The sequence below is a fragment of the Hippocampus zosterae genome, chromosome 4 (genome assembly GCF_025434085.1).
Source record: "Hippocampus zosterae strain Florida chromosome 4, ASM2543408v3, whole genome shotgun sequence".
Lineage (NCBI taxonomy): Eukaryota > Metazoa > Chordata > Actinopteri > Syngnathiformes > Syngnathidae > Hippocampus > Hippocampus zosterae.
Window position 1 is genome coordinate 14,781,512 of NC_067454.1, and position 18,115 is coordinate 14,799,626.

Genomic DNA, 18,115 nt, shown 5'->3' on the forward strand with positions numbered 1-18,115 from the left:
CTGCAGAGACTGTATTGCAGCGAAAACATATACAATTTGCAAAAGGAAGAAATAAAATACGAAAACTGTAGGTGGGTTTTCGCATATAATGGCAACTAGATTCCTCAATAAATATCTGAGAATAGATCATTTACAAATGCTAAACCACAAAAATATATGTTTACAATTTAAACACATCGAAAGTTTAGTGTATCTAGCAAAAGGTGTTAATCTGTGGAACAATCTCGAAACGAACCTAAAAATGAGTAAATCGCTTGCTGAGTTCAAAAACAAATTCAAAAAAATAGTACAAACAACCTACACCAATCAGAGTTAAAATGATAAATACTAAACATTAAATATAATGATAAATCAGAACTAAGTTGATAAATAGAGAAAGGTATTGCAATATCCATTATGAATACAAGAGAAAATTGACACAAGAGTGCCAGGGTGAGGATGTATATAATCTCGATACAAACCAAAAGTTGTGAAAATATCACGGTTAAGGGTAAAGTATGAGCCTTAATGGAGACTTCTTATTACTTTTTCTTTTCTGATTGATATAAAAATGATTTAGTAGATATAAACACATAACGGGGTAGGACTAGATACGTTTTTTTTACTTCATCCTACTCCCTTGAACATAATAACTGTGTTGAATGAAGACTGATTTCTTTCTTTTACTTTTTTATCTACCTTATTTTCTGTCAAATTATTACTGTATATGTTTTATGTTCAATAAACAAACCAAAAACTAAACTAAACTAAAGTTGTTGAAAGACACTTTTTTTTCTCTATGTAATGTTTATCAGTGATTTACTACAATAAATACAGACCTTCAGGAGCTCAGTAGATAAGTATAAAAAAGTTTTTGAAAAATACATAAATAGAAACTAATCATAATTCACAAATTTTAGGAAATAAAACAGCTAAACCAATGCAATATATATAAATGTGTGCATTCACTGTGTGACCTGTGATTGTTGACACGTTTTGAAATAGAGACTTCAGCACTGCAAAGAGCTGACTGCTACACTTTTATCCAAACCTTTCACTTTCCTTTATCAATGTGAACAAAGCTAACGTGATAAAAGCAGACCCCTCAATATCAGTAGCGAACTGCACGCCAAATGTTTGTCCACTGACTGGAAAAAAAAAAACATAATGGAAATGAGCTTGTCCTTTCAAAGTGGGCCCCTTCAATTACATGAAAGCATTGATAGTAGGACAGCTGCATAGTCAATGTGGATATTGATCCTATTTCCATCACTTTGTTTTGCGACGAATGGAACTCTCGTCCACGCCTTCCCGTTGTGAACCTTTTTATTCAGCTGTGAAATATGTATTCTCAGTCACCACACACCGAAAATGTGTAACTCACTATTGTGTTTAAAACAAACTTAAGACAAAAAGCAAAAATGGTGGTGTGCTGATATGATATAGTATCAGTTTCCTGTACATAAGTGACACATTTTATTTTGACAATTGTACTTGAGACTCAGGTGACATTCACTTGGAGCCAACAATACCATGTGCGATGCAAATACTGTTAAACATAATACTATTGTTGAGCCCAATCATGCAGTACAGCAGTGACAATAACAGCATGTAAGCTCCACATTACACAAATGCATAAGTGGCTTAGGACTTGCAGTGGGCTGCTGACCTCTTGCATACATAACGTGGGAAAGTGACTTACTAGTGATCAGCCAGACTCCCTCGGATTGTCCTATTTAATCAAACAGTCTTTTGTTTTTAACTCAAGTGTGGGTACTTTTGCCACGGTTGGTGATTAAACTCCTGCATTTGAGTAAAAGTGGGGGAGGGGGGGGGTACAGTTGATCAAAAGGTTTTGCCCTACTTGTGAAACTGTTTGTATTGAGAATATATTTTTTCTAAACAGAATGATGAGTGCTAGCTAGCACTAGCATGACTATTATTCCATTAAACTGACATACAGTGGCACCTTAAGATACACGTTCTTAAAAGTTTTTCGAGATACAGGTAGGAGTCGCAATTATGCCTATATACTGTGTATATATATTATATATGTGTGTGTGTATATATATATATATACACAGAATATATATAAGCGTCTTTATTGTACAGCTATTGAATTGAATCACAATGTGGCAAATTAAGGAAATCCACTTAAGTACAGCAATGAAATATTTGTACTCTGTTCCTTCCCACAGCCGTCAAATATAGCACAGATTGTAGGCCTATGAGAGCCAGATCAATGAAGTAAAAGTTATAAATGCTGGCCAGAGGGTGAGGAGGAGGAAGAAGAGCGAGGAGGTCTGCAGGTCGCCTGACAGCATGGCCGTCGCCCGCCCATCCCCGCTGACCTCAGGGATGTCCGAAAGGTTGGCTTGAATCGTGTGTGACCTGTCCCCTGACCCCCTTGAAGGGGATGGTGGGTTGCTTTAGTGCACATCAAGGGGGTTGGGAGGGTGGATGGGGGGGCTGCAGAAAATATGGCCCAAGGACACAAAAGGTTCCCACCATGAAGATGTGGAAGAGTCCACACCACAGAGCACGTGCTTGTGAACAGTAAACGTGAAAAAGGGATGCAAGATGGCTCTTAATAAAGTTAAGAGCCAAAAAAAAGTCGTGAGGCAAAACTAGATGGCATTTTAGTTCTACTTAATAGGATCGAGGAGGCTACTCGTGTGTGACATACTGTATACCTACGAGCTAGGCCGTAGTTTACTAGTAAGGTTTACTTAAAGCCCACCAGAAGTGGCACCACCAGTAGTGTACAAAAACTTAAGACTGTGTCTTACCAGCATTTTTTTTCCACTACTGCCTTTCACTAATTGGAAGTGGAAAAAACTACAGTCCTGGTAGCACACAGCAATTCTTCTAGCACACTTTAATATGACTTGTGTGCTGATTTGTCTCCTGGTGAGGACAAAGAGCATACTCGGATGGACCTTAAAATGAATATCAAGATTATTGAGTAAATGCTCAAATGGGTTTCCATACATGATAATCTTGACATTTTTGGTACTGTTCAACTTTGATTTCATTACCTCTTATGGTTAACATGAGATATGCGACAATGGCTGACTGTTTTAATTTTACCATAAAGTTCATTCATTCTATCTTGGCTGGAACTGAGAACGTTAGAAAAAAAACATTAAAACACCAATTTGAAGCTGAGTTGGTTTCACATTTCTTTATTAGTCAAATATATCTGTATTTGTTTGTGGTATCAGCAATTTAAATTTTTCAAAACTACATTTCATTCCATGCTTTAAAGTGTTTTAATATACATTATGTAGCATGAACATTTGCTATAATGCACTTACAGGTGACATTTGAAAGTAAATGTTATTCCATGTGTTATCTCATAGACAAATTTAACACATTTAACAGTCCTTGCTTTTCAGAATTAGAACATAATGGATATCTATGACAAAAAGACGTGATTACTGTATATATATATATATATAGAATTTTGAATACGACATAGAAAGAAGAGAATGAGCTAAACTTCAGCAATGTTCACATGTAAACATTTCAACAGGTGCACTCGAAGCAGAGGATCATTTTCAGAAGTTCGCAGTTGGCAGTTCAGAAGTAAGACTCGTTGATACGAACAAAGTGCGTAACTTTATAAAAGCGTCATATGGCCTTGGTGTCCGTGACAAGAACAATAAAATATTGATGAAAAACTTACAACGAATACCACGGTATGACAAGTCCATCTTGAATAAACAATATGACATGAACAGTACATTGTTCGTCAGCGCACATAAACTTTGCTTTAAGTTGAGCGCTGTATTTCGAGTCCTGATAAATGATTCAATCACATGTTTTTGCATGCTACCGTCCAGCAAAAAAAAATAATCATACATCTTACTCCCGTACAGTAGACAGATTTGTATACGATATGACAATAAGCAGAAGGCAAGATAAAAAAAGAAATAAAAGGTTGAGTTTTGCAGCTGTGCACCAATGACTGTTTTCTTTTTTTTTAAACTTGAGTGACTTGTGCAGCCATAGTAAAAGCTTCATCATTTTGTAGGAGGCAAAAGTTTTGCATGTAATAACAGAGGCATACGATGCATAGGATTGTAACATGCTCAAACCTCTTTGCATCTGTACATAGACACAGATGTGGACGAGAATCTGTCGAGCATTGAACTGGTCCTGGCATTGGTACATTTTCAACCCATATACTGTACTTATATGTAGTTGGCTTACTTGCACATAACCCACAGATTTTTTTTTATTTAAGGCGCATACACTTCCCACCTCAAAGTGTCTAATATACTGGAATGAATAATGTAAAAGCATGTATACAAGATAATTGAAACAATCCGTTTTTTTAAAGTTGTTACACATTTAGTAGATTATTTTTTAAGGCAAAAAGACTTCAATGTCGGAGTAGATTTTAATTAAAGAATACAGTGGTGCCTTGAGATATGAGCCGTCGTTTGGATGATTTTTTTTTGTTTTGCGAAGCTGGCAACAACACCGTGGTAGAGAAGTGAACAATTCTATCAAAAAGGGGCATCAAGCTGTTTGTAGACATCCTCAGTTGAAGTTTATTTTCAAACCAAAGAAAACAATTGCGTATTGTAAGCGACCACACAATTTAGCCTTTAGGTCCGCTAGCTTAATGCTAAAACATGGGAAATGCCTCAGATGGGCTAACGAATAGCTTCACCTTTGCATGTGGTGGTGTGAGAATGCTTCAAACAATGAACATTTAAATATTGATGGTGGAACAACACATGTAAATAGATATAACAATATTCATTGGTATATAGCCTGTATCCTTTGTGGAAAAAAACAACAAGTATTAATATGGTTTAATTGAACTTTCTTCATGTCTATCTGAATGCCTGTATTATTACTGCCCCCCGGTGGCCAAAGCATGCAGACCAGAAGGAGCATCAGAATACAGTAGTTTAGCAGTGTGACAGAAACAGTTTAATTTTTTTATATTCTATTGAATGATATCATTACTTTGTATTTTTATGAAGTACAATATTACAGAGTGCCATTTTTTCTCATTAAAAATTACATTTCAAAATGTTTTGGGGGGTTATTTTGGTTGGGAAAATATGATGGATTAATGGCATGCCCATTCATTTCAATGTGGAAAGATGATTTGAAATGTCAGCATTTTGAGTTACAAGGATGGTCACTATATGATTTGAATTTTAATCTCAAGGCATCACTGTGGACGACTTCGCCGTCATGTCTTTGTTTGGTTTTAAATAACAAATAGATGCAGGCGGTGATTCCACACCTGAACCCACAAGAGTTGTATTATTTACACAATTATCTCTTTACTTTGTACATGACCCTACTTAACTAAAGTGAAGTAGAAAGGACACCTTTCAAAAAAAGTGACGTGAAAACAAAAGCATGAAACATATTGTCTGGTTATATGAAAGTCTCATGCAGGGTCGGAATAATGCAAAGGCTTGCACAGGGTCCCACGTTGCTCGGCCCACAAATGGCCATTAAAAAAATATATAATTTGATTTAAATCTGCATCACATGAACAAAAAACAAAACTATAAACTGGTTTCAAAATTATAATATAGATGATCGGACAGAAGGCAGCGATTCCAGAGAGGCCTTGAAAAGCCTCAATATGGCTCTGGTCTCATGGTTAGTGTTTGTCATTTCACTTGAGGTGAAAAGACTCTGATTTGTAAACTTCAGAACACTTGTAGAGATACGACACCTGTCACCCCAGACATTGTCGTTTCAAGAGTTGTCAGTCCTTCGTGCGTCTCACAACTGCTGGCCGTGATCACAACATCCGGCACCACATAGCTTCCCATTTTGTGTCACTGAAGTGACTAATCAATTTCAAAGCCTTGTGCATTCTCGATGGCGATGTGAAGTTTCTCCCTCAGTTCCTCGAAGGACTCATAGGGTGGAAGGTCCAGACGGTTAAAGCTTGATGGAAGGAAAGACAATCCAAAATGAATCACGATTAGAGTCTAGACTAGAACTTCACAAGATACAACAACGTGGCTGATCATCAACAAAAAGGTGCCTGTTTTGAGGTGATTACTGCAACACAGAGAATTATATGTAGTGTAATTGACCAAACTATAAAACGATGAACAACGGCTAGCTTGATGCTAACACACAATACAAAACACCATATATGGGCTATTGAAATTAGCATAGATGTTGGGGTTTAACATTGCAGCTACAAAAAGTAGACAGGCAAAACTACTCACAGTCTATGTTCTTTATCCTCTGAAAAAACAACTAATAATGCACCTTACTGAGAAGTTGTGACAGTACTCCGTGTATGAACTTGTGCATCTGTTACTACCCTATGGTAACTGCTAAAAGATTTGTATAAACCAGAAGCATAGCCCTGTCTTAAGCAAACTAGCGTATTTCTTTTTTGACAATAACGAGTGAAAAAAGTTAGGTGAGACACATTTGGGTAGGCTCGATTTGTTAAAATCGATCGCTGGAGATAAGTGATTCATTTCAACTCTTCCATGTGTAGATTGGATCACTCATGGCTTTGAAAAAGAGTTTAGGATGATGAGCACAGGTGGTGTTTGCTTTTGTGAAGTTAAAGGGTGTGTTCAGAAATTTAAGATGATGCCCTAACTCGACTCTGAGAGTGCGAGTGCTCCATTCTTTGAATGTAAGAACAAAATCCCCCGTCAGCCCACAATGTTCGAGTGCCTCTAATTTGATATCGCAGTGACGGCTGATTTTTCTTTTGGCAGATCATATTTATCATGTATTGCTGTCGAGTCATCATGATTGATCTAAGACAGGCTATGTCCAAACTCCGGCCCGGGGGCCAAATCCGGCCCGCGGTCGAATTTCATCCGGCCCTCGGCCCCTGTCATAAAATCAGTGCCGTCTGGCCCGCAGGTTGGGCGCAATGGAACACGTGTTGCATTGACTGAGGTCTCGTAGACTGGTGAGTGATGTTTCATAGAGTACTGCTTCCCTCTAGTGGCTAAATGTAATAGCATTTAGACACTAGAGGGCATCACTCACGAGTTAACAAGACATCACTCCGTGTTTATATTGACTGATATGTCATATTTCGAACGATCCTTGCAGTTGTGGATATGTGTATTGCTTGTTCATTTCCCTGTTGTTCGAGTCAAAGGTTTTGTGACTATTGAAAAGTCATGGTGATACATTTTATGTTTCAAATCAATCAATTTGCAGTCAGGAGACTTCTGTTTAAGAAAAAGTCAAGTGAATAAGCAGTTGCATGTGATATACCTGTTTCAAATGAACCAAAAGAAATTCTTAAGATTGTTGAAATTAAAATAAAAATGGAAATGTGAAACAGACTGGCTTACTAAAATTTGTTGAACAATATTGTTGTTCAATGTAAAGAATGTCAGCCAAGGTCGGCCCCCCGACATTTTACCACATAAAATCTGGCCCCCTTGGCAAAAAGTTTGGACACCCCTGATCTAAGACATGTGTTTGTGCGTTAACTTATGAAAGAGTGGTGGAAGGTGCATGAGACATCAGATAAAGGAAACCAGACCTTCAGCATTAAATACTGAGAATCTTTGGAATGTGCTAGGAAAAAAGCCTGAAAAACATCAGCACGTTGTCTTGTAAAGTTTCCAAAATGCTGTGATGCCTACCTGCAGCAAGGAGAGAGGAATGCAACCTAATTGCTAGTTTGCACACATTCACAGTAATTCTATAAGGTCAGAATTTTATAAGGCAGGGTCTGATTAGAAGAGTACTTTTTATAATATTTATATTATACAGCATACTTCACCCCTGATCAGCCCATCGCTTGACAAAATGAATAAAATTCCCACGACTACTTGACAAACAATCTAGGAAGACTGCTCACCATGTGTGCGCTCGGGGCAGTTTGTCGCGCGTTCCCCACAGCTCAATGGTGAACCGCTGCGGCCCGTTAGATCCTGGAAAATTCATTAAATTGCAGACAAACACAAGGGTAAATACAGATTTATCCAACATGCGAAAGAGTCATTCCGAAAAAGACGGCAAATTTGTGGCCTGAAATTGCTGTACATTATATATCTTACCGTAGAGTTCAGCAAAACCGTTCATCGGCACTCTGGAGGTTCCCGTCACAAACTGCAAAAGACGAATTCGTTTTTCGGCATCCATCACCAGCACTGCCTACAAAAACGACAAAAAGACGGAAGGACAATAATGAAGCTCTTCTGAAAAAGAACAACATCAAACATTCGTCCCCAACTATGAAGTCCCTTTGAGGTCAGTTTATAAAAACAGTGGCGCCTTGACATACAAATTAAATTTGCCCTGAAGCCGTTCCTGCCTCACAATGACAAATAAAAAACGAAACAAAAACATTTTTAGATTTTTTTTTTATAAGAAAGACAGCACTCCATAGTATTGTATGATATAGAGTAAATATAGAGTAATTACATTTAGTAATGAAATGCACTATAAGGACTGCAACAGTTTTTGCTTCAATTAACAGGACATTGTGCTGCTCCATTTAGTGTGTGTGCCCTGGCTACCGAGTATTATGTATTCCTACTTTTACTAATGCACCAAGTTAGAGCAATGAGTTTCTATTATTTGCAGCACTGCTTAATTACAATTGTAGATTATATTTAAAATTTGTTCAGCCGCTAGAAAATAGAGGAGAATAAAGAAAGGATGCCTGCGAATAGTTTTATTGCCCGGTCATCGTATTGTTGCTGAACTTAAGCTCATATCACCCCAAAACAATGTTACTTATTGTTAAAGCAATTGTGCTTTTTATTTTACCTCTGCTCTGAGTGCTTTATATTTGTACAAACCAGTCAGTTCTTCTTAAAAGGAAGCAGACAATAAACTGAGATTCATGGTCTTGTGGCTCCAGGCTTGGAACATCACTTACTTTCCAGAACCAGTGGATAACTACGTGATCAGCGCTGTAGCCACTCTTGTACTTGGTGTTCTGTCTCCAGTCGTTCACATCCACATCTCCCAGACCACACATGAGCAACTGTGAGGCAAGAAACCAAACATGAGATTCATTAGTCACATTCATGAAATGAATGACAAAATCACAGATGGACAGAAAACTCACCTCGAGCTCATTCTCATCAAAGATCTTGATCAGATCTTGAGGGATCAACTCAAAGAATCCCTGGAAATATAAGCATGCAAAGATTGCTTCTAAGACATTAAAAACAAGTGAACCTTTTTTTTTCTTTTGCCAATGAAAAGTGTCATTACATCCTTAAAGGCAGTCATCTGCTTCTGGATACGGTTTACAAAGCGCCACTGCATCACAAGACTGTGGATGGGAAAATGTGTGGAAAGTAGAATTTAACATGAATAGTTTGAAAGTGTTGCTTTGATTTTTTTTCTCTCAAGTTACTTACTGGATGTATTCCTTCTTGTTTTCATTAGTGACGACAATCTCTGCACCGTCGGGCTTGAGCTCATGCTGGTGAGTCTGGTGAGGGCAATCAGGATATGAGTTACACAGAAAAGGTATCAAAACAATATAAAGTGTGGTGGAATAGTATATACCCCTTCATGATTTCTGTGTTCTTTGCATATTTATCACAGACAAAGGTTTCGGTTCATCAAACCAATTTTAATATCACACAGCGACTACCCAAGGATGTGAAATCCTTGAAATGCCGTTTCTCGATGACAATTGAATTTATTAAGGCACACAAATATCCCAAACTATCTGTCCCTATACTTTTCACTGCACTATAAGAAGGGAGTAAGGCAGACATATGACAAAGAACCGACCTGTCCAAAAAGTTCCTCATCAATGGTGAACATCAAATCCAGGTCAGTTGGATCATTCTCCAAAATCCACTTGAGTGAATTAAAATATTCACTGTCCTGATTAAACATTAAAAAAATTAATTAAATAAATAAAAAGTCATGAGTTCATTTATAAGGAATTCATCTTTCACCACAACAGAATGTACACGAAGAGACTACTTGAATTTGGACACTTACGACAGACTCCATGTCCTGCAGGGTGATGGGTTTCTGCAGCATCATCTTGTAAAAAGGTCGGATGAAGAAAGCTTGATGTACATTGACAATAGAAGGTCAGAAACTTTAATTTAATCTACAGTCCTAAAATCCATAATTCTTATGAAGCTAAACCATGCACAAAAATTTAAGGATACAGGGCAGAAATTTCAGCATGGAGCTAAAATGCACTAAAACCTTTACAGATTAACTCAACTTGTGATGTTTCATTACTTTTTGCATAACTTGCGGTTTCCCCTCCACAACATTCAACAGTTTGAGAAACTACCCAAGGACTTTTACATTATGCCTTTCAGTGACTCTTCCAGTCTCTCTGCATTTCGGTCACAACCTGTTTGCTTCTCTTCAATTGACTTCAATGTTTAGGAGTTCTCTTGGTCTCATGATGTCAAAATGTGAACAGCGTGATGACAGGAACAATTTTAAAAGCAAATTTTAACTAAATTACAACAAAAGAGCAAGTTGCGCAAAAACTACTAAAACACTGAAAAAAGTGGACACATAACTTATAAATTTTTTTGAAAAAGAAAAATTTTGTTACCTGCAAAGGTTCTAGTGCATATCAAATCAGTGTGAATTTGAGAAATGTTGCCAAATTCCTCAGCTCGATAAAGTATAAAGCCTTGAAAATCCTTCTTGAGGATTATTATTGAATAAATAAATCTAAAAATCAGGCGCCTGGTGGCCGGGCTTACACCCATGGGGCCCGGCCGGGCACAGCCCGAAGAGGCAACGTGGGTCCCCCTTCCCATGGGCTCACCACCCATGAGAGGGGCCAAAGGGGTCGGGTGCAATGTGAGCTGGGCGACAGCCAAAGGCGGGGACCCTGGTGGTCCGATCCTCGGCTGCAGAAGCTAGCTCTTGGGACATGGAATGTCACCTCTCTGGCAGGGAAGGAGCCCGAGCTGGTGTGTGAGGCAGAGAATTTCCGACTGGATATAGTCGGACTTGCCTCCACACACGGCCTGGGTTCTGGTACCAGTTCTCTCGAGAGGGGTTGGACTCTCTTCCACTCTGGAGTTGCTCACGGTGAGAGGCGCAGAGCAGGTGTGGGCATACTCATTGCCCTCCGGCTCAGTGCCTGTACATTGGGATTCACACCGGTAGACGAGAGGGTTGCCTCCCTCCGCCTTCGGGTGGGTGGACGGGTCCTGACTGTTGTTTGTGCATATGCACCAAACAGCAGCTCAGCATACCCACCCTTTTTGGAGTCCTTGGAGGGTGTGCTGGAGAGTACTCCTGCTGGGGACTCCATTGTTCTGCTGGGGGACTTCAATGCTCACGTGGGCAATGACAGTGATACCTGGAGGGGCGTGATTGGGAGGAATGGCCCCCCCGATCAGAACCCGAGTGGTGTTTTGTTATTGGACTTCTGTGCTCGTCACGGATTGTCCATAACGAACACCTTGTTCAAACATAAGGGTGTCCATATGTGCACTTGGCACCAGGACACCCTAGGCCGCAGTTCGATGATCGACTTTGTAGTTGTATCATCGGATTTGCGGCCGTATGTTGTGGACACTCGGGTGAAGAGAGGGGTGGAGCTGTCAACTGATCACCACCTGGTGGTGAGTAGGCTCCGATGGTGGTGGAAGATGCCGGTCCGTCCTGGCAGACCCAAACGTATAGTGAGGGTTTGTTGGGAGCGTCTGGCGGAATCCCCTGTCAGAAGGAGTTTCAACTCCCACCTCCGACAGAGCTTTTCCCATGTTCCGGGGGAGGCGGGGGACATTGAGTCCGAGTGGACCATGTTCCGTGCCTCTATTGTTGAGGCGGCCAATCTGAGTTGTGGCCGTAAGGTGGTTGGTGCCTGTCGTGGCGGCAATCCCCGTACTCGCTGGTGGACACCAGCAGTAAGGGATGCCGTCAAGCTGAAGAAGGAGTCCTAACGAGCCTTTATGGCCCGTGGGACCCCAGAGGCAGCTGACGGGTATCGACTGGCCAAGCGGACCGCGGCTTCGGTGGTCGCCGAGGCAAAAACCCGAGCGTGGGAAGAGTTCGGTGAGGCCATGGAAGCCGACTTCCGGACGGCTTCGAGGAAATTCTGGTCCACCATCCGACGTCTCAGGAGGGGGAAGCAGTGCACCACTAACACTGTGTACAGTGGGGATGGGGCGCTGCTGACTTCGACTCGGGACGTTGTGAACCGGTGGGCAGAGTACTTCGAAGACCTCCTCAACTCCACCAACACGCCTTCCTTGGAGGAAGCAGAGCCTGGGGACTCTGAGGTGGGCTTTCCTATCTCTGTGGTTGAAGTCACCGATGTGGTTAAAAAGCTCCTCGGTGGCAAGGCCCCAGGGGTGGATGAGACTACAGAGGGATCACAGTCCTCAGCCTCCCTGGTAAGGTCTATTCAGGGGTGCTGGAGAGGAGGGTCCGTCAGGAAGTCGAGCCTCAGATTGAGGAGGAGCAGTGTGGTTTTCGTCCCGGCCGTGGAACAGTGGACCAGCTCTACACCCTTAGCAGGGTCCTTGAGGGTATGTGGGAATTCGCCCAACCAGTCTACATGTGTTTTGTGGACTTGGAGAAGGCATTTGACCGTGTCCCTCAGGGAGTTCTGCGGGGGGTGCTTCATGGGTATGGGGTACCGAACCCCCTGATACGGGCTGTTCGGTCACTATACCACCGATGTCAGAGTTTGGTTCGCATTGCCGGCAGTAAGTCGGAATCGTTTCCAGTGGGGGTAGGACTCCGCCAAGGCTGCCCTTTGTCGCCGATTCTGTTCATAACCTTTATGGACAGAATTTCTAGGCGCAGCCGAAGCGTTGAGGGGGTCCGTTTTGGGGGCCTCAGTATTACATCCCTGCTTTTTGCAGATGATGTGGTGCTGTTGGCTCCTTCAAACGGGGCTCTCCAACTCTCACTGGAGCGTTTCGCAGCCGAGTGTGAAGCGGTTGGGATGAAAATCAGCACCTCCAAATCTGAAACCATGGCCCTCAGTCGGAAAAGGGTGGAGTGCCCACTCCGGGTCGGGGAGGAGATCTTACCCCAAGTGGAGGAATTCAAGTATCTTGGGGTCTTGTTCACGAGTGGGGGTAGGAGGGAGCGGGAGATCGACAGGCGGATCGGTGCAGCGTCTGCTGTGATGCGGACGTTGTATCGGTCTGTCGTGGTGAAGAAGGAGCTGAGCCAAAGGGCGAAGCTCTCAATTTACCGGTCGATCTACGTCCCAACCCTCATCTATGGTCACGAGCTATGGGTCGTGACCGAAAGAACGAGATCCCGAATACAAGCGGCTGAAATGAGTTTTCTCCGCAGGGTGTCCGGGCTCCCCCTTAGAGATAAGGTGAGAAGCTCAGTCATCTGGGAGGGGTCAGAGTCGAGCCGCTTCTCCTCCACATCGAGAGGAGCCAGATGAGGTGGCTTGGGCATCTGATTCGGATGCCTCCTGAGTGCCTCCCCGGTGAGGTGTTCCGGTCATGTCCCACCGGGAGGAGACCCCGAGGAAGACCCAGGACACGCTGGAGAGACTATGTCACCCAGCTTGCCTGGGAACGACTCGGGATCCCCCGGGGAGAGCTGGAAGACGTAGCCAGGGAGAGGGAAGTCTGGGCTTCCCTGCTAAAGCTGTTTCCCCCGCGACCCGGCCCCGGATAAGCGGTAGATGATGGATGGATGGATGGATGGATAAATCTAAAAATCGAATAAGTAATCTTGTCTTTTGCCTTAATTGATGAGAAAGAACATCAATCAAAATTTATAACAGATTACAATTTCAACTACTTTTTTGTGTACTCAGGTCTTTTGTGGTAAAAAGCTTTTTATTTATTCATTCATTCATTTATAACCCTTACTTAACCAAGAATAGTTCCACTGAGATTCATAATCTGTTTTGGAAATCTGGCCAAGAAAGCAGCACAATACTTCCATGAAGAACAAACATAGCATTGTGTTGCATTATTAAGTCATGAATTAAGAAAAAAAGAAAAACAAATAGCTTTCAATCAAAGTAGACTTCTCAGCCTTTAACCAGTTTGGAGGCCCCATGCATTGGTCTGTGTTTCATTCTGAAATTTCACCTGAAAATTGAATATGCCAACTTTATGTGATCAGTGCATACTAAAGTGAACGAAGACTCACCATCAAGCAGTTTTCCATGCCAGACTGCCATGCCTGCCACTCGGCCAATGCACTTGAAGTAAGTCAGGTGGTCCTCATTACATAGACCTGAGTTGGGATTAATCTGCAGTGTATAGTTGTCCCTGAAAGACCAACCACACCAGAATGAATGTTCCTTCAAGGCATAACATTCTCTTAGATGACCTGCCACAATGCTTTTTCATGTTTTTAATGTAAATATATTTCCGCACAAATGTTCTCCAACAGCACCGTTTTGGACTCACGTGGCAGAATATTCAAAGAGCCCATAGTAGGGGTTGAACATCTCCTTGGACATGAGGAAGAACCACTCTCGGGCCAAACCGCCATAGTCCAAACCCTTTTCACCCTCAAACTCCACCCACAGTCGTGCTTTCAACAAGTCCGGCCGCTTAACTAGGAGAATTTGTCGGTACGAGTCCTCCAGTACTGCATTTCGTCTCACCTTCATCGCAAATTTATTCGGGATGTTGACCTGCAAGAGAATATGTATTATAGTTCCCACATAGAAAACACACTAGCAGGTTGCTCAGCAAAGGTTGACAACACTTACTGGTTTCTCCAGCTTCTTGCGGAAGTAGTCATACTTCTGTTTATAATCTCTGGAATAAGGCACTGCCTGTCGGCAAAGCATACAGGCAACCAATCAATCCGCGACTCAGTTTTTAATGATGCACACAGGTGAGAATTAGATGTGATACACAATTTATACTTACTGGTCCAGTTATTGCAGAAGTTTGTAATCTAGGATCATCCCACTGTGTGATTTTAGTGTCTGTAAAATAAAGATTATTCGTTTTCTCTCTCTCTCGATAAAAGGATGAGATGAGGTGAGACGCTCACTGTGATCAATGTAGAATATCCTCCCATCTGAGTGGACCCTCTCCTCCCAACCAGGCTGGGGAGAATAAAAATGTGAACAAAAGCTCAGACAAACAAAAAAAGACTTTCAATGGATCTCTCGTATGAACTTACTGGCAATGGCCCAAGATCAGAAGGATCAAGTGAGGTTCTCCTCCTCACATGAACAGGAGTCACAAGCCTGGGATCTTTCTAATGAGAAGCAAACAAACTTCTTTCACTCAACCGGGAAATACGAACATAAGGGGTTCGTTTGAAGTGGACCAAAACGGTGCAGGTATGAGTTTTTAATTGGTTGATAGCAAAATAGATGGGTCACTCAGATTGCACTGAGATTGCAATTTGGAGAGGGATGAGTTGATCGAGTTCTTACTCGATTGCTAAATCAACAAATATAACAGCGGCCAACAATTTTTGCAAAGGACTGTACACCTTCAGTTCTCACCCAGGTAGTCGTTTTTGTATTGTGGTCAATGAAAAAGGGTCTTCCATTGGGAGCGCTGCGGACCTCCCAGCCAACCGGCATGGAGCCAGATGCAGTGGCGGCTTCCGGGCTGGCAGTGTTCTGGGTAGATACTTCATGGGACGCAGGCGGTATGGATGGTGTACTCGCACTATTGTGTGGAACTATTGGTGTTGAATTTGTTCTCTGTCAGGACAAAAAGAACATTTGAAAAGATGTTATAGCGAGAGTGGATATTTTTGTTTTGACCATGTAGAGCAGAGGTGGGCAAACTACGGCCCACGGGCCGGATCCAGCCCGTTGGTCTTTTTAATCCGGTCCGCCGAAGATTGGTGCACAATTAACGTTTGATTGCATTTGTTTCGTTTGGACTTGTAATGACACAGGGAGGGAGGGGAAGATGAAGAAAGAGGGAGAGAGTCATGACCATTGAAGGGAAAGTGATATGTATCTGATTAAACGAAGCGGGTAACAAAGTACGAAACATTCAGGAGACGGCTGGAGTTGGAAAGACTCAAATCTACGAGACTTTGAAAAACAAGGAAACAAGGATTCTTACTCAGTCCGATTCTGGCCTCAGAGTGAATTGCTTGTGGCTCGAGTAAATGAACATTTCCTAGAATGGTTTGATTGTTATCATGTTAAAAACTTTCTGCAAACTGGACCGCTAATAAGAGTCGGAGAGCAGTCAAATGTGTAGAGCGTGAACAACATGGGGCTCAGTACACATCCTTGAGGAGAACCGGTGCTGAGTGTGATGGTGGAGGAGAATGTTACATTATTACTGGCATACAAAGGCATTGTGTTATTTTCTTTATTTTCTATTTCTAACTTTTGGCCCGGCCCTCCACAATATTTTCTGCTTCTCATTTGGCTCTCCCTGGGAAAATAATTGCCCACCCCAGCTGTAGAGTGTCAAATGCTGTGTCTTGTAAATTTGACAAAAAAGGAGAGTATTGTTAACAAGCCTGCCAAATTTAAATAAAGAAGGATCCAAAGTCACAAAAATAGAACCTGCCTTCCAACTGTAAAATGGTATAGGTGTGTCCTTTAAGGCACTAGAAACAAACCCTCCTTGTCCATCACCTGTCTATCAAATACATTCCTTTGTATGGTCTTTGCTCTAGTATCTGCAGCTCATTAGCTCACATGATGGCAAATGTAATAAACAGTTAAGGTTACCTTAAGCGTGTCTGTTATGCGGGCACCACCCACACCCAACAGAGCTAGGTGTTGACAAATTGGACTGGCAAGCTCGTTGGCTCATTTGCATGTTTGCCTGTGAGCTAGCGAACACAGAAAACACTTAACTTTTCTTTTAGAAGCGTCTCTGCTGTGCGGCTCTCACATGGTGAGGAAGCTGTGGAGTAGTGGGAGATCCAATGCTGGTCCGTGAGCCCACTAGTGGCTCATAGCTACGAGCGATGCCAATTCACAGTGAAGCTCTCCATGGTTCACCGCACATGGCTTTGCACCTCTGACATTTTTTTGAGTTGTTAGGCACTTCACATTATATGGGTAGAAATGGGCCAAGGATTTATGACTACTGTGACAATGACAGTGCTGAATAAATTATATAGTGGGAGCGCTGACTCGTTGCAGGGGCCCAAGTGTGTCACTGGACCACCATTTTAGCATTGCCTAAAAAAATCCAGACAACCGAGAAAGTTGCAAATATTTTCACGCTATAACAAAAAAAATTCAGTCCTAAAATTGCTATCCGTCTTGGCGTACATTTTCAGCACTTACCTTGAAATGATCGAGATTTATAAACGTATCAAGAAAATTACAAGGGTCTTTCATCAAAATAAAAATACAACTGTGTAGTGTACCTGCAAGTGGGGTCGTATCCATGAGGTGGTTCGGGTATTGTGATTGATATAATAGCGTCTTCCTTTAGTGTCCCTCTTTTCCTCCCATCCTTGAGGCAGCCCCGTAGATGTCTGATGCTGCTGTTGAATAAAATTTAAATAAATAATGATCAGAGATCACCCATTGAAATCCTGAGAGTCCCAGTGGAGCAAAAATAAACGTCTTCTGAGTTTGACACCCCACAAAGAGTGTTGAACAACCCAGTGAAATCGATGGAAGAAATTACCAAATATGATAAATGAGACATCAAATTCAACCCTTTGTCTTTGCTTTGCTAGGCTGTGGGTGTGTTGGCATGCTGAAAAAAACGGATGCTGCTTTGTCGGGCAACTCTCTTATAGGTACCCATTCAAACATTTTTGAGCTGCGAAAATACTGTATATCCACTTCAAGCATCTGGTGGCTGGAATTTAGTATGTATAATATATACAAGTCATCATGGGCCTTTTTCAAGCTGTGACAAAGAGCCGCTCTAAAGCGGTGTCCCCACCAGCACAAAGTGCGCATAACAATGAAAGGGGTGTGGCATAACTATATCGCTGAATGCATCTTGCAATTGCGTCAGATAACCACTGCTCAAACAAAGGCGGTCAAGTTTTTATATGCCGGGGGCAGGGGAGACTCATGTCGGAGCCCAACCTGTTTTAGCTACAACCTAGGAATCAGGAAAACTAAAATAGCAAAAAACAGTTGCATGTTACTGTATATCCTCACAATTCAGTGTTACACACTTCTCAGTCTTCACAAGTTTCCATTACCGGTAATTATCTGCAAACGTATACTGTCATGTATTTAGAAATATCTCCCTAAATGTACTGAGTACACCCTGAGCGCTAAGAGACCTAACAG

General features: G+C 41.9%; 2 protein-coding genes across 5 annotated transcripts in view; one reads left to right on the plus strand and one right to left on the minus strand.

Moving 5' to 3' along the window:
• The window catches only part of tex9 (testis expressed 9), an 83,875-nt gene that overhangs the window by 15,974 nt on the left and 49,786 nt on the right, over window positions 1–18,115 (plus strand). The gene's annotated exons all lie outside the window — the stretch shown is intronic.
• nedd4a (NEDD4 E3 ubiquitin protein ligase a) overlaps window positions 3,149–18,115 on the minus strand; it is a 34,510-nt gene continuing 19,543 nt past the window's right edge. For 2 of the 3 annotated variants that reach the window (XM_052064111.1, XM_052064109.1), the window contains 17 exons: window positions 17,227–17,346; window positions 15,377–15,580; window positions 15,046–15,123; window positions 14,914–14,968; window positions 14,787–14,845; window positions 14,624–14,689; window positions 14,316–14,545; window positions 14,053–14,174; window positions 9,934–10,004; window positions 9,718–9,813; window positions 9,336–9,409; window positions 9,187–9,247; window positions 9,038–9,097; window positions 8,846–8,953; window positions 8,019–8,115; window positions 7,820–7,892; window positions 3,149–5,910 (listed from right to left, as the gene is read on the minus strand). In XM_052064111.1, coding sequence (XP_051920071.1) covers window positions 5,811–5,910; window positions 7,820–7,892; window positions 8,019–8,115; window positions 8,846–8,953; window positions 9,038–9,097; window positions 9,187–9,247; window positions 9,336–9,409; window positions 9,718–9,813; window positions 9,934–10,004; window positions 14,053–14,174; window positions 14,316–14,545; window positions 14,624–14,689; window positions 14,787–14,845; window positions 14,914–14,968; window positions 15,046–15,123; window positions 15,377–15,580; window positions 17,227–17,346 — 1,674 coding nt within the window. In that variant the 3' untranslated portion in view covers window positions 3,149–5,810. The remainder of the gene's footprint in view (window positions 5,911–7,819; window positions 7,893–8,018; window positions 8,116–8,845; window positions 8,954–9,037; window positions 9,098–9,186; window positions 9,248–9,335; window positions 9,410–9,717; window positions 9,814–9,933; window positions 10,005–14,052; window positions 14,175–14,315; window positions 14,546–14,623; window positions 14,690–14,786; window positions 14,846–14,913; window positions 14,969–15,045; window positions 15,124–15,376; window positions 15,581–17,226; window positions 17,347–18,115) is intronic. The other variant, XM_052064110.1, reaches the window with a different exon arrangement.